At 41.9% G+C, this 21,802-nt stretch overlaps 1 protein-coding gene across 5 annotated transcripts in view; it reads left to right on the forward strand.

The window, feature by feature from the left end:
- Lrrfip2 (LRR binding FLII interacting protein 2) overlaps positions 1-21,802 on the forward strand; it is a 113,081-nt gene that overhangs the window by 26,929 nt on the left and 64,350 nt on the right. For 4 of the 5 annotated variants that reach the window (XM_038322642.2, XM_038322646.2, XM_038322643.2 and 1 more), the window contains exon 4: positions 14,620-14,706. In XM_038322642.2, the coding sequence (XP_038178570.1) occupies positions 14,620-14,706 (87 nt within the window). Of the gene's footprint in view, positions 1-14,619; positions 14,707-16,131; positions 16,183-21,802 lie in introns of all 5 variants that reach the window. The other variant, XM_038322641.2, reaches the window with a different exon arrangement.

Consider the following 21,802-nt stretch of genomic DNA (forward strand, 5'->3'; position numbering starts at 1 on the left):
CTTATCCTCAGCTGAGGAGAAAAGGTGGAGGTGGAGCTGAAGCGCCTCTTTCACGCCTGCTGATCTACCCCACTCCTGCTGACGTGGGCTAGTCACCCACTCTAGGAAGACCAACCACTGTTGCTCTCAGTATCGTTAAGTCCCTTGGTTAGTTGTCTTGTCTGGAATTAGGGGAGCATTGTTATACTAAAGGATTCATGTTGTTAGGTGTGACAGAGGCATTCACTGTCACGTTCGCCGGCCATATCCTTCAGTCCCAGTACTGTAAATGGGAAGACATTGTTGGCAGCACCTCCCCCCAGTGCTTCTGCATGCTGGCTCACATTCCCTCCCTGGGTCAAACTGTACCATTGCAGAGCCAACGGTTTGCTTTACTTGGGCTATTTATTGGTTTGTATCCAGACCCTCAGTAATTAAACTTCTTAACCTTAGATTTCCTTTCTTATTTGGTAAGATTGTTTTTTTAAAGATTTTCTGTCAAAAGGTCTCTTGACTAAAAAGATGAAACAGTTGTTTGACATTAGGAAAAGATGAGTTAAATTTTCTAGATTTTATTATTTTGGTTTTATCTAATACACATTAGTGCTTTTGTTCAGAAAAATTTAAGTATTTGTCCTCAAGTACCAAAACTTCTTTAAAAAATGGTTAAAACATTTCAAGATCTAATTAAGAGAAATAGTATCTCACATTTTGGATCTAAGGGAAGTTGCTAGGAACATGGAGTAATAACTTTTATTTGTTAATTTGGAAACCATGGCAACACAATAAATATTATGTCTCTTAATTTGTCTTTCAGTGCTCTTTTGGCCTGAGTGCCATGGAAGAATAAACAAAATTAACCCAGCACATGCTGCGTATGAGCTACCTGAGTTAGTCATTTTTCTTGAGTGTTTCATGTTTTTTTTTTTTTTTGAGACAGTCTCATTATATAGCCCTGTATGACCTCAAATTTATGATCTTCCTACTTCAGACTTCCAAGTGCTGGTATTATAGGCCCATACCTTTACATACCTAGTGAATGAGAAAAGATTCACTTCAGGTCAGGCTGGCCTCCGACTCATAGTGGCCTCCATGCCTCAGTTCCCCAGGTGTCTTCAGGTACAAAGAGGGGAAACAGCAGAAGGTGGAGAACAGCTGGGCTAGTAGCTCGTGCCCTGCAGTGTGTACAATGGGGGGGGCATGCTGGAGCCCTGCAGTATGTACAGCGGGAGGAAGCATGCTGTAGCCCTGCAGTGTATACAGTGGGAGGAGGCATGCTGGAGGAGTGGGGCTAGTCAGTCAGGAAGGGATTTTTCTGCTGAGGATTGGAATTGACTTTGAAAGCTGTGGGGTCACAGTCAGATGTGACCCTAGCTACCATGGATGCATCTGGAGGAGGGGAGGTCACAGCTGTGTGTGTCTTGTTAGGAGATGATCAAAACTTGAAGGAAGGGTGATGGGGAAAGGAGAGTTTAGGGAGACTGGCAAAGGTGTAGAGACTTGTGGGAACTGGGTAGGTGGGACTCAGGGACTGATTGTGGAGGGAGGCTAGGAAAAAGGAAGTCTTCATTTTATCTTCTGGGTGATGGGACAGTAATAGAAGCTCTAAACAAGGCAGGGAACTTAAAGGGGAGATTATGCATTTGATTAGGTATTTATTGAGTCTGAAGTTCTTGTGGGACACTATCCATTTTTAATAGCCTGTTAGATCAGGATGATGGAGAGAAACCTGCCTTGGACATAAAGATTTGCTGACTTTTATCAACTGAAGTCAGTATCATTCAGGAGAGAAGACAGAATGCAAAGAGCAGGAGGTTAAACTCAAAAACTCTGGTTCTGTTAAAACTTGAAGGATCTAGAAAAGAACTGTGTGTCCATACAGGATTTTGAAGGAGGGATGTTAACCAAAGGCATTAGTGCTGCAGGATGCCAAGAGTGTTCAGGAGGAATGAGGGGTTAGTGATGTCAGCTACCCAGAAAGAATTGAGATAAGAACTTGGAAATTCCACTGGGTTTGGTAGTTAGAGGTCATTAGTGACCTTTGCCTGAGTAGTTTCAGTCCAGTGGTTTGGGCAGAAGCCAGACTGCAGTCATTTGAACCAAGTGAGAAGTGAGGAGAGGTATGTGAAGACGTGGCTGTAGAGAGGAGACGAGATCTGTGCTGGGGTGGGACTTGTTGCCCTCTTTCTTAAAGATGGGAGAGACCTTGTACCCATTTTCTATGAACCAATAGAAGGAAAAGCTGAAGACAGGAAAGGTGGATAGTTGGGACAGGGTCCTGGGTGGCTGAGTCCTTTATGGTAGTTTTGAGGGGATGCATTGAGAGTGGTGGGCTTGGGGAAGCACTGACCGGAAACAGGAGTGCTGACTCTTCAGTGGGACTTCAGAGAGAGGAAAAGGGATGGCATAGAGACTGGGAGACCTGTCCTGGGCAGGGAGATGTTCAGGGAGTGCCTCCTTCAGGCCCTTATCTGTATTTTCTACTTCAAGCATATTCTCAGACATATCTGAAAGATGCCTTCTGTTGTGGAAAAAAATTGGCATAAGAGAAGAAATACCTTATGTAGGAAGAAGAAGAAAGATTATATTGCAGAACTTTCCCCACGGAGAATAAAAACCATTTACACTGTATTTCTTAGAAATTCTCCCCTTCCAGTTTATTTAGAACAGTCTGTAGTAATATGGCATGATTTTGAGTGGTTCTGTTTTGTTTCTGAAAGCATCTGTGGTTCATTGTAATGTTAGAGTATATACTTAAAAACAAACAAAAACACATCTGTTTGTGATTCACTAGGTACTGTTTATAACTTGATGGACCTACCCCAATTTCTAGAATGTATGCATATCTTGTAGTTAGTTGGTTAAGTCTTTTGACTCTAAGTTGTTAGATACTAGGTCCAGACTATTGTTCAGTAAACATACCTTTGTCCCCTACCAGTATAGTAGTCTCAAGTGAGATGTGCAATAAGGATTTTATTGAAGTAAACAATGAGCACTGCCCAGGAGATCAAGCAGCCCCTCCTTTTCGTCTATCCACTGAACAAAGTTTATAACAGGATCGACAGGCTTCGTGTGAGCCTTTGGCTGGAATGCTACAGGGAACCACAGCAAATTTAACCTAGTCCTTCTGCCTGCTAAGCTGAAGCAGTTACAGAACTTAAATTTAAAATGCAGAAAGCTTGTGAATGCTTTTAGTTTGAGAAGTTGTATTGTGTGTATTCCTTGGGGTTTCAGTAGGTTGACCCAATAGTATACGGGGGGAGTCCCAAGGAAGGGAGAAACTGAAATTACAATTCAGAAGCTTTGAAGGCTCTCGATGAAAGTGGTAGGAGCTGCTGGGAAATGGGAAGGAGTCTGTTGGAAGGAAACCAGGGATGGATTAAGTCAGGATTGAGGTGGGTGGGGTGGGCTCCATTGCTGGAGACTGGAGACTCTGGAAGCAAAGCTGCCCACTGGTTGAATGTGGAGTTCCTTTCTCTCTGTCTGTAGCTCATTCACTAGGGGGTAGAAGTGGAGGCTTTGATTATGGCTGAGTAGTCAGAATTTGTGATGATGAATTAGAGTTCTTCAAATTGGCTCAGAACTGAAACTACAAAGATGAGCACAAAGGCTGGGCACAGTAGAAGGAGATTATCTGAAGGCCTGACCCGGGAACCAGTAGGACCAAAATAGTACAGTTACAGAGAAACTGGAGCTCAAAGCAAACCTCTGGTTTGTCTGAGGAGATAGGCTCAGACTTGGTGTATAGATAGACGGGTGGAAGTGCGTGGTTAAGAAAGAGTGGGGACTGCAGTGTGAGTCTCAGGCTGCGGGTCTTGGCTTTGGTGTTTGCTATTAGGTGATTATTATTATTATTTTGCTATCAGGTGATTATTGGCACGGTATTTGTCCTCTGTATCACAGAGGTTGATTTCGTTGATTAATAGCAACTAGCCATCTAGCCTTGCTAGTAAGTCAGTGTTCAAATGACATAGTTAGGACAGAGTGAGATCTTGTTTCACCCACTCTGCAAAGTGTGGCCTTTGTTTATTTGTTCGAGGTGGAATTTTGTTATGTTGTCCTTGTTGGATTCAAATTCATGGGCTCAAGATCCTCTGGCCTCAGCCTCCATACTAGCTGGGTCTACAGTTGTGTTCCACTGTGCCAGGGGCAAGTTTGGGTTTTGATTGTAAGGAGATTATTCTGATAATATTGTTTAATTTTAGGCAAGGTTATCCCTTAACAGACTACTGCAGTTTGAGTTGGATTCTGATCTATTTTCATAAGCTTATTTCTCAGGCTGGGTTCCTGAGCCCTGATGTTTAAAGGTTTAATTAGGGTTTATTTAGTAATTGGTCTAAGAAATGCTATATATTCTGTGCCCTTCTGAATTTCCTAATGTTTGTTGTTATTAAATATTCTGACTTAAAAAGAATTTCAACTCAATATATCCTAAACCTCCTAGGTCATAAATTCTCCTTCCTCCTGTTTATACCTTAAACTTTGTGAACTGGAATTTTGTATATTGTAGTATTTATTTAACTTGAGCTCTCTCTTCCCGTTTCTTGCTGTTTGTCTCTCTCTTTTTGTGTGTTTGCGTGTACTTGTGTGTGTCTTTGAGTCAGACTCTCATGTAGCCTAGCCTGGCTTCCTACTCACTATATAGGCAAGGATGGCATTCTTTTGATCTGCCGTTATCTCCTAAGTGCTAGGACTGCAGGTGTGTGCCTTCACACCTTGTAACTTAGGTGGCTTTTGTTGCATTTAGTTTTATCTATTCAGAAAGCCAAACTTAAGGTATCAAAACAGAGAGATGTCTCAGCAGCTAAGAGCTCTGAATACTCTTGCAGAGGATCAGGGTTTGATTCTCAGCATCCACATGGCAGCTCCTAATGGTAACTCCTGTCTTAGGGGATCTCACACCATCTTCTGGCCTCTGTGGTCCCTGAATGTGCATGGTGCACAGACATACATACAGGCAAAACACCCATACAACTTAAAATAAAGGTAAAGCAGGGCATGGTGGTGCACACCTTTAATCCCAGCACTCAGCAGGCAGAGGCAGGGGGATTTCTGTGAGTTCGAGGTCAGCCTGGTCTACAGAAGTTCCAAGGCAGCAAGTAGGTGCTACCCAGAGAAACCCTGTCTCCAAAAGCCCCCCCCCCCATACATACACAACAAAATAAAACAAAATGATATAATTCAGTGACCAAAACACGCACCATTTTAGGATATTTATGCTTTTAAAGTCTGTCTACTGGGGCGTACAATCATCACTTCTATCTAATTGCAAAACATTTCATCAGCCTCCTGAGAACTCCCTTCATAATTAGCAGTTACTTCCTATCTCTTTCCTTCCTGGCAACCAGTAGTCTAGTTTCTGTCTGTATAGATTTGCGTATTCTTGGTGTTTTATACAAATAGTCACATGTGTCACTTCTCATGTCTGACTTCTTTCACTTAGCAAAGTGTGCTCAAGGTTTATCCATGCTGCAGTCTGTGTCACTCCTGTGTTTGTGTTTAAGGCTGAGTAGTATTCCATCAGTGGATACCCACATTCATTTATCCACTCACCAGCTGCTTGAGTGTTGCTTGTCTCTCCTTTTTGACTGTTATGAGCAAAGCTGTTGTGAACATTTGTGGAGACATATGTCTTCATCTCCCTTAGGAACACATCTAGGGTAGATGCTGGGTTTCTGATAACTCTGATTTAAAATCTGGAGAAACCGCCACCCTCTTCTGAAGCAGTGTATTCCCCTGTGCCCCTCTACCGTTGCTGAGGGCATTCTGGTCTCTCCACATTCTTGACAGCTCTAGTTATTTGGTTTTAAAAACAATCTGTTTTATTATAGCTATTCTAGTAGCTGTGCAGTGTGACTCAGTGGATGTGAGGCCTTTTACTTCTTTTTCCCCTTTCTCATTAAACTTTTCTTTTTAAGCAATTTTTAAAATTTGTGATACATTTTTGGTTAAGTTATTTCCAATAAGAAGCACTAACTAAAAACAAACAGCTGTAATGACTTAAAACTTCCATCTATACTCAAACAAGTGTCCACATGACATTCTTTTTTCTGAAGGCTTTTCCAGGCCGGCCTTCTGTGAGATGTTCTCTTTCCACCGACTGGGTAACAAGTGTTAGGGACGATTCTTGGCCTGGGTAGTTGGTGTCTTCCCAGCCCCGCCACCTTTTTGGAGCAGAGTTAGAGAAGCGTCTTAAACATGCAGAATTGCTGGGGACCTTACCGATGGCAACTGTACCAGCTTCCTGGAACCGAGGACTGCCTTCCAGCTTTGTTGATGAGTTGTCTTCCCTTCAGCAATCTTGCAGGCAGTGAGTTGTGTTAGAGTCCAGTAGGGGGGCAGAGCCTGTAGTGATTTGGCCTGGATGGTTCAGGATAGTCATGAGCAGTGGAGGTTGGCTGCTTCACCCCCCCCCCCCCAAACATTTTGATGGACAGCTCCCTCAGGAGTAGCTTCACTCAAAGCCTCATGGTGCATTTCAACACACTTTACTTCAGTTGTACATTGGCTGGAGAAAGGCAGCCACTATACTGTGAGGACAATAATTTCCCTCAGCTCACAGGGACTATACAACACCACCAGTTTTGTAAACATCTTGGAAGGGGAGGCACAAAGGCTTTCAGTTGGACAAGTTGGTGGCAGGATACAGTCTGTACTTGGTGTGGTTCCATTTGCATTGCCACCATGAGTGACATTCCATTCTGTGAATCAAGGCATGTTGGCACTTGACTTAGACCAGGAATTTGGCCCAAATGCTACAGTGTGAGGGTGGTGGCTTATTTCTTAGTGTAAATACTACCTTCCTAAAAAGAACTTTGTTCCTCTCCTGGCTAAAGGGACGAACAGTTAGTTGTTTCAGACCAAGTTTATAAACTAGAAGGTTTGCTCATGTCATGTGCCTGCCAGTTTTTTTTTTGTTTTTTTTTTTTTAATTTCAAGACAGGGTTTCTCGGTGTAGCGGTGACTGTCCTGGAACTCACTCTGTAGACCAACCTGGCCTTGAACTCAAAGATGCATCTGCGTCTGCTTCTCAAGTGCTGGGTTTAAAGGTGTGTGCCACCATCATCATCCAGTGATCTGCCAGTTTTTTGAGAGACCAGCTTTAAACTTGCCACCTGTAGCACCAACAATCAAGACAGCATAGGCAGTCTATAATGATGCACCTGTCATCTTTTTTTTTTTTTTTTAAGAAGTCTATGCTCTGGGGCATCAGTGATAGTCACTTAATCAAAAGTCTCCAAAGTCCACAGGAGATGTCACTGGTTGTTGATGGGGTTTCTTTTCTGCCCGGTTCCCACAATTATGTCCCAAAGAAATCACACTGAGGCCTACGTTAGTTATAAACTGATTGGTCCATTAGCTCAGGCATTTTATTAACTCTTATAACTTATATTAGCCCATTATTCTAGTATATGTTAGCCACATGGCTCAGTATCTTTTTCAGAGATGCAGTCACATCTTGTTTCTTCTGTGTCTGGGCTGGGACTGCAGAGGAGTCTGCTTCCTCCTTCCCAGAATTCTCCTGTTCTCATTGACCCGCCTCTACTTCCTGTCTGGTTGTCCCACCTATGCTTCCTGCCTGGCTACTGGCTAATCAGCGTTTATTTAAAATATAATTGACAGAATACAGACCATTCTCCCACACCAACTGGTGTTGGCTACTCATGTTCAGCCCTCACTTTATCGGAAGATCCAGACACTTGAAGAAACCCTATCCCATTTCAGTGCCTACTTCACAAGGTTTCAATGTTTTATGTGTCTGAGTGTTTTGCTTACATATATGTATAATACACCCCATGTGAGCCTGGCGTCCAACGAACTTAGAAGAGGATGTTAGATGACCTGGAACTAGAGTTACAGATGGTTGTGAGCGGCCATGTGGTAACAGAGCACCTAAGCACTGGGCTCTCCCTCTAGCTCATACCTCACTGAGCTTTAAATGTTTTTTTTTCTTTGTCTTCCATCATAGTTGCAGATAGCTGGGCAGTAGTATTTGACTAGCCCAGTCTACATGTCTACTACTGTTGATGTTGGTAGATGAATTTAGATAGTTATCATGGCATCTGTGTTCTAGTAGCAGATCCATTGCAGAAACCTTAGAGTTTTTGTTTTGTTTTGTTTTTCAATGAGATATCTCTATGTTCCCCTGCTGCAGGACCTGAACTGCTGAGTTCAAGTGGTCCTTCTGCCTCAGCCTGCTAAGTAGCTGAGACTGATATTACAAGTTCATGCCACAACAAGGCAGTTTCTACTTAGTTCAAGCTAGCCTGAAACTGGATGTGTAGCTCAGACGGACTTCAAATTCACAACTCTCCTGCCTCAACCTCCTGAGTGCTGGAATTACAGGCACATATCATTACACTCACCTCCATGGTGTATGGTTTTAGTTTGCATTTTTAAATGACTGATAGTGTCTAGGATGTTTTAATTTTGCCCTTTGTGTATCTTTTTCACTGACATATCTATTCAAATCCAGTTTAAAATTGAATTATTTCCCCCCTGATTTTGCAGCTCTCATTTCCTCTAATTCCAAATATCCATAATGAAAAATTCTGATGATAAAGAAAAAAAAAATCTCTAATATACAGACTTACTCAGACCATAGTACCTGTGTGGATCTTCCCTGTTCCTAGAAGTCTTTCATGGTGATTGTTAAGGATGCTTAAGTCAGGAGTAAGTGTTGGGTAGCTTCAGAAAGGTTATGAGTTTGAAGAGACTTAGATTTATGTTATTTTTTGTTGCCATTTTGTTTTTTCATTTGCTTCTAAATTTCATCAGAAATGTAGTTAAACTCTGTCCAAATGGTTTTACTTCTTGTGCCATTGTTTTTTTTCTACTCTGTTCCTGTCCCTGTTCAGTGGATAGTACATTCTTCATCAGCCTTCCTGTGCCTCATTTTTCAGAGCACAACAACCAGCCTCGCTTCTGGAAACCTGGTCCTGTGACTGGCTGCCCAGGAAACTTCTTTTTTTTATATTAGTGTTAGGAGTTGGGGTCATTTTAGACTAAAGAATATAAATGATTCAAACTTCTGAATACTTATGATTTCACAGGTTATGATCACTTCTAAATTTAGCTAAATCTTCTTTTGGTAAATATGCATGACATAGACTTTACTATGGTAACCATTTTGAGTGTGCATTCCTGCGGCATTATGTCCATTTATATTTTGTAACTGTCACCTCAATCCTTTTGCAGAACTTTGTCATCTTTCAGTTCCAAAACTGTCTCCATTAAACACTAACTCTACACTCCCCTTCTTGTCAGCTCTTAGCAGTCACCCTTCCACATTCTTTCTCTCTGAATCTGACCTTAGGTACCTTGCATAAGCACAAGGAGAGAATATTTGTCCATCTAGGTCTGCGTTGCTTAATTTCGTGTCTTTACAAGATTCACCCAATGTGGTCATATCTAAATGTCCTTCATTCCTAAAGACTAGTGTCCAGTCATATGTCTGTAACATAATTTGTCAATTCATTCATTAATGAACTTTTAGGTTGTGGTCACCTTGTGGTTTTTTGGAATATGACCCTGTAAACACTGATGTATAAAGTCTGTTTGGGTCTCTGCTTTTAAGTCTTTTGTATATTTATCTCTCAGTGGAATTAGTTGGATCAAATGATCTTTCTGTGTTTAGTTTCAGCTTTATTTTGTGTGTATGAGATAGGTGTGTAGCAAAGTCGATCTGCAGGGATTGCTCTGTGGACTGTACTCTGTGGATTGTACTCTGTGGATTGCTCTGTGGATTGTACTCTGTGGATTGTCCTCTGTGGATTGCTCTGTGGATTGTACTCTGTGGATTGCTCTGTGGATTGTACTCTGTGGATTGCTCTGTGGATTGTACTCTGTGGATTACTCTGTGGATTGTACTCTGTGGATTGTCCTCTGTGGATTGTACTCTGTGGATTGCTCTGTGGATTGTACTCTGTGGATTGTACTCTGTGGATTGCTCTGTGGATTGCTCTGTGGATTGTACTCTGTGGATTGCTCTGTGGATTGCTCTGTGGATTGTCCTCTGTGGATTGCTCTGTGGATTGTCCTCTGTGCATTGTCCTCTGTGGATTGTCCTCTGTGGATTGCTCTGTGGATTGTACTCTGTGGATTGCTCTGTGGATTGCTCTGTGGATTGCTCTGTGGACTGTACTCTGTGGATTGCTCTGTGGATTGCTCTGTGGATTGTACTCTGTGGATTGTACTCTGTGGATTGCTCTGTGGATTGCTCTGTGGATTGCTCTGTGGATTGCTCTGTGGATTGCTCTTTGGATTGCTGTGTGGATTGCTCTGTGGACTGTACTCTGTGGATTGCTCTGTGGATTGCTCTGTGGATTGCTCTGTGGATTGTACTCTGTGGATTGCTCTGTGGATTGCTCTGTGGATTGCTCTGTGGATTGCTCTGTGGATTGTACTCTGTGGATTGCTCTGTGGATTGCTCTGTGGATTGTACTCTGTGGATTGCTCTGTGGACTGTCCTCTGGGGTGAAACACTGCTGCTTCTCCTGGACACTGCGCTCTGGGCCTGACGGGCGACTTCAGATGTGGCATGCAGTTGCAGAGAACACGCAGGCTTTGCTGGATTGGACTCAGCCTTGGCTCCTCAGGCTGCTTGTAGCATTATTATAAAGGAAGAAGCAGATAAAGTAGTTTTTTTTAAACCCTGTTTTCATATGTGCAAAGTGTATCTCCATGGAACTAGACGGGGGTAACAAAGGGATGAGAGTGTGTGTCTCTGAGGGCGTGCTTTTCTCTTTGGTTGTTAAAGAAATATTGAACAGATTTCAATAATCTATAATTTAGGTTGTTAAAAAGTCTCATTTTAGTGTAGATTTTACTGAATTGGCTGAATTTGTTAAAGGGATTACAAGTACAAAGCTAATGTACCTAGAATGAAAATTTTTACTCATTGCCATAGGTATAATTTAAAAGTACTTGAAAATTTTATTACTTTGTAGATTCAAATGTATTTGCTATTTACTGAAATGTAACTTAGCCTTAAAGTCTTTTTCTCTGAAGTACAAACTCTAGTAAGGAAGTGATGATGTCTGCTCATAGTACATGGGGTGAAGAAGGTGGATGGAATTTGAGTTAGAGAATAGGTGTTTAAAAAGGTAGGGCCACTGTCAGACTCAGGTAGAAGACTAGTTGCTCTAGACACATCTCTGGTTGCAGTTTAGTCTATAGATTTTAATTTAGTTTGTAAAGTTTTGCTACTATAAGACCTGTTTAGCAGCCTGGGGTATTGCCAGAGTGTGTGTGTGTGTAGGGGGAGGGGATAGGAATCAACTGTTAGCTGTGCCCTGCTAGGAAAAACTACTTTCTTGCTAGCATTTTTGCTTCCCAAACCTGAGAGCCGGGCAGAGGTTGGTCATCTCATGTTGTGTATTCTTAGCACCTGATATAATTGCTTATGGAATAGACTCTTTTAAGCACTCACTGAATCTATTCTTATGAGATTGGCGTTAAATATGACAGCATGGAAAGAAGCATCTCCTGTAGCTATTCTGGGGCTAATCTAGATTAGCATCTCCTGTAGCTATCCTTGGGCTAATCTAGATTAGCATCTCCTGTAGCTATCCTGGGGCTAATCTAGATTAGCATCTCCTGTAGCTATCCTGGGGCTAATCTAGATTAGCATCTCCTGTAGCTATCCTGGGGCTAATCTAGATTAGCATCTCCTGTAGCTATCCTGGGGCTAATCTAGATTAGCATCTCCTGTAGCTATCCTGGGGCTAATCTGGATTAGCATCTCCTGTAGCTATCCTGGGGCTAATCTGGATTAGCATCTCCTGTAGCTATCCTGGGGCTAATCTGGATTAGCATCTCCTGTAGCTATCCTGGGGCTAATCTAGATTAGCATCTCCTGTAGCTATCCTGGGGCTAATCTAGATTAGCATCTCCTGTAGCTATCCTGGGGCTAATCTAGATTAGCATCTCCTGTAGCTATCCTGGGGCTAATCTGGATTAGCATCTCCTGTAGCTATCCTGGGGCTAATCTGGATTAGCATCTCCTGTAGCTATCCTGGGGCTAATCTGGATTAGCATCTCCTGTAGCTATCCTGGGGCTAATCTAGATTAGCATCTCCTGTAGCTATCCTGGGGCTAATCTAGATTAGCATCTCCTGTAGCTATCCTGGGGCTAATCTAGATTAGCATCTCCTGTAGCTATCCTGGGGCTAATCTAGATTAGCATCTCCTGTAGCTATCCTGGGGCTAATCTAGATTAGCATCTCCTGTAGCCATCCTGGGGCTAATCTAGATTAGCATCTCCTGTAGCTATCCTGGGGCTAATCTGGATTAGAGTAAGGATGTGGCCAAGGATGGGGAAATCACTACAAAGCAGAAACCAGAGAGATTTGAAAGTTCCATGTGGCACTTTGAGCTGTTTATGAATTTCCTTGATATTCTGACCTTAGCATGAAATGAACTTATTTATTTAGCAGATGTTGGGACATGAAGTTGTGGGGTGCCAAGAGGCATGCAATTCTAAAAGGTTTTATGTGTATGGTTGTTTTGTGCTTGCATGTTTGGATGCTGCTGCTGGTGTGCTTATTGTCCACAGGTGCCAGAAGAAGGCATCAGATTCCCTGGGACTTGAGTTACAGATAGCTGAGCGCACCATGGGCATGCTGGGATTGAACTCAGATCCTCAAGAAGATCAGCCAGTGCTCTTAACACTGAACCATTTCTTTAGCCCTATTTTTTTAAAAAATTGTTTTAAACATACTGTGTGTGTGTGTATGCGCGCACGCGCGTGCGTGTGCGTGTTTGATAAGAACTTGAGTCAGTTTACTTCTTCCACCATGTATGTCCCAGGATTGATTGTCAGATTAGATGACAAGGGCCTTTACCTGCGGAATCATCTCCCTGCACTCCACTTTAAAGACAAGGTCTCTCTGTGTAGCTCTGCTGGCCTGGGATTCACTGTGTAGACCAGGCTAGTCTTGAAATTTTATTGAGTCCCTACTGCTTTTGTCTCCTAGATGGTGGGATTACAGGTGTATACAGGTATACATGTGTATGTCACCACACCTGGCTTATCATTTTAGTATAAAGTTATAAAGATGCATAGAGAAATGAGTATTTAGTATTTATGAAAGATGTAATGGGAATAATCATCATATATTGTAGGAACTCTTTCCTGGGGAGATGTAAACAAATGTCTAGCTCTTTATTAGAGGGTACCAGCAATAAACCAAAGTATGATTCTACTAATGTTAATCAGGCATACTTACAGAGCATGGTCGGGTAGTTTACTTATATGAGCAAAGCAGCCATATCACCCCAAAGTTTCACCCTATGGAGAATGATGACTTTGCATAGCTGCTTGCTTATATGGAGTCTCCCTGTCAGTTAACCTGCCATAGTGTATACACTAGTACCTCCTTAGACCACAAGGCCATGTGAAGTTTGAGGCAGAGTCATACTCAGTGGGCAGAGGACAGGAAGCAGAGGGGGTGTTTAAGATAAGAGGTTGAGTGTCTGATCCTCCCCACCCGTCCTCCTGTGAGGGAATGCCAACAGTTAACAGGCCCCATCCTGAGGGTCTACAATTGTTCACAGCTGCTCTGATGAAGGTGATGGCTGTTCTGCCCCAAGGATAGCACTAGACAACTTCCTAGAAAGTAGTCTTTTAGCTGAGTGAAAGACAATGGGCAGTACTTCCTGCCAAGCAGGTAGTCTGTGAGGAGAGGCTTAGAAAGTTATAGAGCTCAGGCAAAGAAGGGGATGGATGACTGGCCCACGAGGAGCAGGTCCCAAGTGTGAGGAGCCATCTTTCTGCTTTTGCCTCTCCGCTCCTTCTGTTTGTGCAGCCCTCCACTTCTTATCCCATCGGAAATGTCTTTGTCAATTCTGTGGACTCATAGAAGATGGACTATAGGGCAGGTTCTAGAGGAATGGATTTCTGAGGTGGTCTAGTCCTAGCAGGAGATGGAGCTTTCCTGCTGTGGCTCCATTTACATCAAATGCTCAGATAGCTGATGATTAGAGATTAGTAGTTGCCAGGAGCTAATGGGGAGGTAAAACAGGAAAGAATTATTCATGTATGTGGACTTTCTCTTTGAGGTTCTTTGAGTTAATAGTGATAGTTGTGCAGTCTTATGAATGTGCTAAAAGCACCAAATTACATTCTTTAATAAGATTGAACTATCACTATACCACCTGAACACACCTGCTCTCCTTTAAAAATGGTGAATTATCTCTGATGCTTAAATTATACTTCAATTTAAGAGGGAGGGGAAGGAATGAAAGAGAAGGTGAAGGGATGGAGACCCTGAAACAAGCAGAGATTGAGACACTCAGTGATAGTTTAAATATTAGCAATATTGAAAATGAAATAGCAGCCATTTCTTAAGTTTTTTGTCTGCACAATTGATAAGGACAGAAATATGGGAATAGAACAAGTTTTGGGGAAATAAGTAGTGAGCTGTGTATTTAATGTGTAACCAAGGCAAACAGGTAAAGATAATGGCCTTGATTTGAAGAGAGATTTTTGAGACTAGAGAAAGAGGGGAATGTGTGAAGGTTGGCTGAAGTCAGTCAAACTTGTTGACAGGTGATATTTTCTTTATCCTTGGGAGATATGTGCTGCTGTTCCTTATTGCCTAGTCTGGTCTATAAGCTGAGGTTTGTGTTACTTTTCAGGCAGAAGCAAGGCTAGCAGCAAAGCGGGCCGCCCGGGCCGAAGCGAGAGACATCCGCATGAGGGAACTGGAACGACAGCAAAGAGAGGTAACGCCAAATGTGATCTTAGCCTGAATGTGCATGCGTGTGTGTGGTGTTTTGGGGTGAGGGATAAAAAGCCAGGTTGGATCTCACCCTCTTGAGTCTCTGTTTCCAGGGCTCAGGAATCCAAGGGTTGCTGTAAGGTAGTGAGAAGGATGTCCCCAGGCTGGACACTTTTTTTCTCTTCAGGGTGTTCTCTCTTCCACTTGAATGTAGGTCTAGGTCTTGTTCTCCTAGTCAGTAACTGCATTTTCTTTTTAGATAAACCATTTGAGAATGAACACAGGGAGGAGTGGGCACTGCAGACGATATAAAAGCTCTGGCCCCCAGGATGGCAAAACTAAAGACTCCTTCATTCTTCACTTCATAATCCAAATTCTCTGCCTTTGAAATAACCAACTTAGGAAGTCTGTTCTGGACATTTTTCTATATTTTCTTACAGTATAAATATGGTTTCTTCCCACATTGTTACCATCCTCACTGTCAAGCCTTCTATTTCCATAGGATGTGGGAAGACCCCTCTATAACGGTCTTTGTGCTAAATGAGGACCGGCCTGGGAGTTTTAGAATGGAAGGTTTGACATATGTGCAGGTTCAAGTAGAAACATGACGGTGAACCCTGATTCTCCCAGAGAGCTAGCTGAGTCCCCACAGTTAACATCTGAAGCATACTTAGTAACATAGGAAAATGCTCATGTGAGAATATAGGGAGAACCCTGAACTATAAAATTGGTAGAACACCCCAAAACAAACCAACAAGTGCCAAAATGTAGGACCAGAAAGAACTGGTTTAACCAGTACTTTGACTTGACAGCCTGTAGTTATAATTGGTCCTATGTTTTTCTGTAGTCTACATATTTATATTATGCTTTTGTCTTCAGAAAAATGGAGAAAAGTAAAATAGGTAAATGGAAATTGAGCTAAGATAAGATACTCATTAACTTTTCTTTCTGACATCTACTTGGGTCTGAAAAGTCTCACAAATATTTCAGTACTATTTATAAAGAGGAAACATCTGTGGAGGAGTAATTTATTTTGACGTTATTGGTAGATTTTTCTATTGACAAGTTAATAAAAGAAGTTTATATATTTGTGCTCTAGGCTGATGTAATTTTTTCCCCTTAGTTACAGTTAATATTGGATGCAGTTCTTGGTTTGAAATGTAATGTTCCAATGCATTGTCTCTGTACACCTAAAGTTGTACTAAATTACAAATAGAAGAGACAGTTATTGATAGAGGTTCTATCCATGCAGAGAACCATGCGTCTTTTTGTTGGTGAACATAGTTAGTTTAGAAATCTCTTGTATTTTCAAAGTGTAGCTTTGAATCACCTACTATTGTTGTCCTGGGCAAGTGTATGTGATAAAGATTTTTTTGGAGAATGTAGTATTTTTAAAAGCATTCAGTTTATAAAACCTTTTTATTCATAGCCTTCTCATCATTGCTCTGACCGGAAATGGGGACAGATTCAAAAGTGGCTGGTAGGCCAGGATTGCCTGTCCTGCATGCTGTGATAAACTGTTGAACTAATGCAACACCGCAGCCAAACATTAACTAAGGGTTTGCAAAGTAGGCGCTTGGTCTGTGTGAGCAGAAGATTATATGGGTACTCGTAGTCCAGTCGTTTCCTTTTGTTGTGGGTAGCCTCACTTCCACCTCAGGGAGTCCCAGATCAAGAAAGAATGAGTAAATGAATGTGTTTTAGTAGTTTAGGCCAGACTAGAAAATATTAAATACAAACAAAAGCATATGTTGAAAATCTAATATTTCATTTCTCTGTTCAGGGGATGTGAAGATAACATTTAAAAGAATCATTGATATGTGTGTAGCTTAAACATTGAGAGTCTTGCACTTAGGAAGTTTTTTGTTTGAGGTTTAAAATGTAGTTGGTTAACCTGAGTCTTGACTGGTACATAGGACTGGACATACGCAGAAGGTGGGAGCGTGTTTCAGATGAGAGTAATTGCTACTCCTCCCTCCTTCTGCCCCTGTTCTTTACTCCTTTCAAATAGATTCCTCCACTCCCTTCCTACCATACTCTTGGCTCCCTTGTTTGTGAGCCTACAGGTTATCATGTGATATTCTTGATATAAACTATAACTGGTAATAAGTTTTTAGTGAAATCTATGGTGTAAATGGTGTAAGACCCCGCATAGGACTCTCTGTTGCTAAATGATTCTTTTCTTTCTTTCTTTCTTTCTTTTTTTTTTTTTTTTTTTTTTTTTTTTTGGTTTTTCGAGACAGGGTTTCCTGTAGTTTCTAGAGCCTGTCCTGGATCTAGCTCTTGTAGACCAGGCTGGCCTCGAACTCAGAGATCCGCCTGCCTCTGCCTCCCGAGTGCTGGGATTAAAGGCGTGCGCCACCACTGCCCGGCCTAAATGATTCTTTTCATGTCAGATATTTCTCTTGATTGTAACTGTGTGTGTGTGTGTGTGTGTGTGTGTGTGTGTGTGTGCTTGTGTCACTTTTGTCTTGCTGGGATGTGAGTAGGGAATACTAGAAACACGAAGTTCAGGAATGGAGGAAGCTACTGTGTGTTAGCACCATGCTGGAGCTTTTTTACCTCTCTTTATCATAGGGGGTGTTCTCCATTTTGTAGATGGACTCTTTAGGGTTTTTTTTTCTGGTCAACTTAAAACAAATCTAGACATACCTGGGAAGAGGGAATCATAACTAAGGAATTTTATCCATCAGATTGGTCTATGGCCATGTCTGTGAGGTATTTTCTTAATTACTAATTGATATAGGAAGGCCCTGCCCACTGTGTGTGGCACCATCCCTAGGCAGGTTGGCCTAGCTATGTAAGAGAGGTAGCTGAGCAAGCCAGAGGAGGCAACATAGTAAGCAGTGTTACTGCAAGGTCTCTGCTTCCGCTCTTGCCTCTAGGTTCCTGCCCAGACTTTTCTCACAAACTGTAGCCAGGACAAACCTTTCCTTCCCTAACTTGGTTTCAGTCAGGGTTTTATCACAGCAACACAAAGCATACTAGGACAAGAGACGAAGGAGAGATGTACTGATGTAAGCAGAGTCGGAAGGAGCGCCACAGCTGCTGACAAGGGTGAAGCAATCGAGGGGAGGGCTGAATCTTCCTGCGTTTCCTACAGTCCTGTGCAGCCAGCTTTCCCTGTTTCTCGTGCTTCTGATTTAAAGTTGTGCGCTTCAGTCAGCAGCATGTTGGTGTGTGGCTGGAAGAGTAAATGCTGTTTCTAGTGTTTTCTAATCTGAAACTGAAGGAGCAACTCCAGCCTCAGCTTCATAATAATATTTGTAGACAGAGATGATGGCTAGGCATGTTCTTGGGGCTGGGATTTTCTTTGACTAAAACCACTGAGTCTTACTTTAAGTGAACTTTTAAAAGGAGTGTGTTTTATTTTCATTAACCAAATTGAATATAACAAGATAATTTTCTAGGAAGTGTTGAAGTTTTTATACTTTATTAATTCTTGTGAGAAACTTGGTCGTCCCAGCTAACATCATTGCAGAATCTTTGCTCCATTTGTATGTTGCCATTACCAACATTAGCCTTTTATCCATGACTTAAAATTTTGAGAATGCTGGGGCCTCATTTAGAGCAGACAGACATTCTGCCTCTGAGCTTTATCTCCAACCTGCTTTTTACTTTTTGAGACAAAGTCTGAGTTGACCTGGCAGGACTAGTCTGCTGGTCATCAGCTTCCTGCTCTGGATGTTTATGTTGTCATTCATGATAGTGGTCAGTCCTTAGATAGCCAGGGAGGAAAAGACTCCCAAAAGTCTGGGCTAAATATGTCCCTGTTGTTTAAAGCATTGCCATGCTTGGATTGTTCAGTCCTAATAAGACCACCCAGGATTCTGACTGGTTGTTTCTCATGACTGTGGAGAAGGGAACACTCTGCCTTGTATTTAGTACCTAAGAACACAGTTTGTTGCCGCCTGTTTTCTTAGCTACTGGTGCTATTACTTAAGGAAAAGCTACTGGCTGTTATATGTATTATCGATCCCACCTGGACAGTGAAGAGGGCTGTTCTTCCATGGAAGGAAGCCCTGAGTTTGTTGTTTCTGTGTAACTGAGTCTCAGCAGGGTGGATGCTATTCAAGGTTCTGTGGGCCCGTTTATGCTCTGGGAGATCCCTCCTCAACCCTTCTGTGTGGTAACTTTCTGTCCTGAAGATGAGGGACCAGATAAAACCCTTTCTATGGACCCCAGAACCATGGTGGTGCCTGCCTATAATCTTGGCACTTGGGAGGCAGAGGCAGGAGGATTGCCATGATTTTGAAGTTAGCCTTGTTTACTGAGTGAGATCTGTCTCAAAAAAAACAGAATTCTGGAGTTGTAACCAAAGTTTTTCCAACAGTGTTTCCTTATAATTTTCTTAGATTTGCCACTTAAGTGCTTTTAACAGTCAGGAGATAATCAAAAACAGCCTCAGTGCTTTGCCTTTCTGCAGAGAGCTATGCTACTGAGAAAAGATGCCTTTCAGCTCTTAAGGCATGATAACAATTTGTTTTGTGTTTTCCTTACTGTTTTAACGTGAACATACATTTTTCAAATTGGCTTAGAGAAATGCTTTTGGCAGCCTTAGCCATGTGCTGGTAATTAGATTTAAGTTGATTAGAATTAAATTTAGTTTTTCAGTTGTGCATTGTATTAGGGTTTTCTAGAGGAACAGAAATCTTAAGATGAATATATGTAAAAGAATTTATTAAATTAACTTACATTAAAATCATAACAGCCTCACACTTGAGAGGCTGAGATCAGGTAGTTAGTTCTTGGTCCACTCCCCTGGGTGCTTCAGCAGCTGGAATCATCCCACAGGAGCTGTTTTCTAACCGTTGAGGTCAAAAAGTCCAACGGACGGGACGCCTCACCAGTCTGAATCTGGTGCCAAAAAACCTGGAGAGCCATTGTTTCTTAATCCATGCTGGAAGCCTGGAGAGCCTGTTCTGTTGTCAGTGACACAGCAGGGGCAGGAAGGCACAGTCAACCCAGCTGTAGAAGGGAAGGCCAAGTTACCAAAGGCAATGGTTTCCCTCTGCCATACCCTTTTTAAATCTGAAGGTGCTGCTCGCATTCTGGGTGGGTCTTCCATATCAGTTAAGGAAGGACAGTTCTTCAGCTGAGGCTCCCTAATCAGGTGACACTGGCATTTCAAGTACTCAGCTACATGTGGCTAGTGGGCTGCCATAATATTAAAAATATAACTGTTTCTGTCATCTCTGTTGGACAGTGCTGATTTAAAGTATGGCTTTTGACTGTGAAATAAATGAGCTGTATTCTTTGTGCAAATGAACTAGACAGTATGGAATATAAATTTCACTCTATAGACTTTGTAGTCTTTTTAGGTCCAATTTATTATCCATCCATCCATCCATCCATCCATCCATCCATCCATCCATCCACCCACCCACGCACCCACCCACCGACCGACCGACCTACCTACCTACCTACCTACCTATCTTATCATCTGTCTATCTTGCTGGCTGGCTGGCTGAATGGCTAGCTGACTGGTGTGGTGGTGCGCCTCGCCTTTATTTCAGCACTCAGGAGGCAGAGGCAGGTGGATCTCTGTGAGTTTGAGGCCAGCCTGGGAGTTCCAGAACAGCCAGGACTGTTACACAGAAATCCTGATTCAAAAAACAAACACAAAAACACAAGCTTTTTTAAAAAATCAGTTTATTCATTTTAATTTTATGTATAAGTATTTTCCCTGCATTTATGTGTGCGGACCATTTGCATGGCTAGTGCCTGCAATGGTCAGAAGAAGGTATTGGATCTTCTAGAGTTACAGATGGTTGTGAGCCTCCATGTGGGTTATGGGAATCAAACTGAAGTTTTTTGGAAGATCAGCAAGTACTGTTAACCACTGGACCATTTCTCTAGCCCCTGGGCCAAGTTTTCAGTGGAATTAAAGAGAAAAACCACTTAAATATAGAAGTATATCAATATTTAATAAGATTTTGTTATAGAGTTATTTTGATAATTACAAAATCGCAAATAAATAGGGATTCATCTGTCCTTGTATCTTTGATGGGGCTTTGTTCTTCAGGTGGGTTTTTGTTGGTTTTCTTTAAATACAATTAGTTAATTATGCTGGCCTGGAACTCACTTTGTAGACGAGGCTCATCTCAAACTCACAGAGATCCACCTGCTTTTGCCTCATAAAACGCTGGAATTAAAGGACTGTACCATCACATCAGGCAGGACGTGCTGTTTCGAAGTGTTCTGTGGTTGGTAGAATAGAGTGAAGGGAGAAGTAGGTCTTCAACCTTGAAAATCAGCTTAGTACCCCAAATGATGTCGAGGGGCATGTAAAATTAATTTGCCTGTGTGATACAAGGCTTTCTAATTAACTTGGAATCAGTTACCACTTAACATGGAGTGCTCTGCTCTGCTAACTTACATGTCTCCTAGACTTTTGTGGTATCATTTACAAAAAGTGTAAATTGGTGATTAATGCCTAGAAATCACAACACCCTGTTGGAAATCAAGTCACCAAATCATCATGGTATCTTTGAATAGACTTTGGGACATGTTTGTATCAAGTGTAGCAGTGCATACAGTAGTTGTCAAAAGACAATTAAAAAAAACACATATAAAGATTGAGACCAAAATGAAGCAGTAAGCTGTGGCATTTTGGTTGAATTACTATTTCTGTTTTAAGATAATGGCAATAGATAGCCCCATCTGTTTTTCAGATGCATTGCTGGATTGCTGTGGAGTGTTGTAACGTTGTTTCATTTTGATAGGTAGCCCACCTAGACTAGTTAGATGTAGTTTTTAGTCACAGTGGAAATTACTTTAGCAATTGGGACGTTAAAATTCTGAAAAATCAACAGTTCCTTACAGTGTCAGGTGACCATATTTTGGGCACTAGTTCTTTGCTGCCCATGACTCAGACTTTGCTGTCTCCTTGCTGATGCACGATTGTGGAAACATTAGAATTGCACATAGTTAAGTGTACTGCTAGGTGTAGTCTCCTTATAAGCTGCTTAAGGCATGACTGTGGAATATTAAATATTAAATATTATCAACTGTGAAATATTTATGTTATTTCTTAGTAGTTTAATCACATTAATGCACAGGGGTGTGTTTCTGTATTTCTTTTATTTTCCAGTTAGAAT

The sequence above is a fragment of the Arvicola amphibius genome, chromosome 3, assembly GCF_903992535.2.
Source record: "Arvicola amphibius chromosome 3, mArvAmp1.2, whole genome shotgun sequence".
Lineage (NCBI taxonomy): Eukaryota > Metazoa > Chordata > Mammalia > Rodentia > Cricetidae > Arvicola > Arvicola amphibius.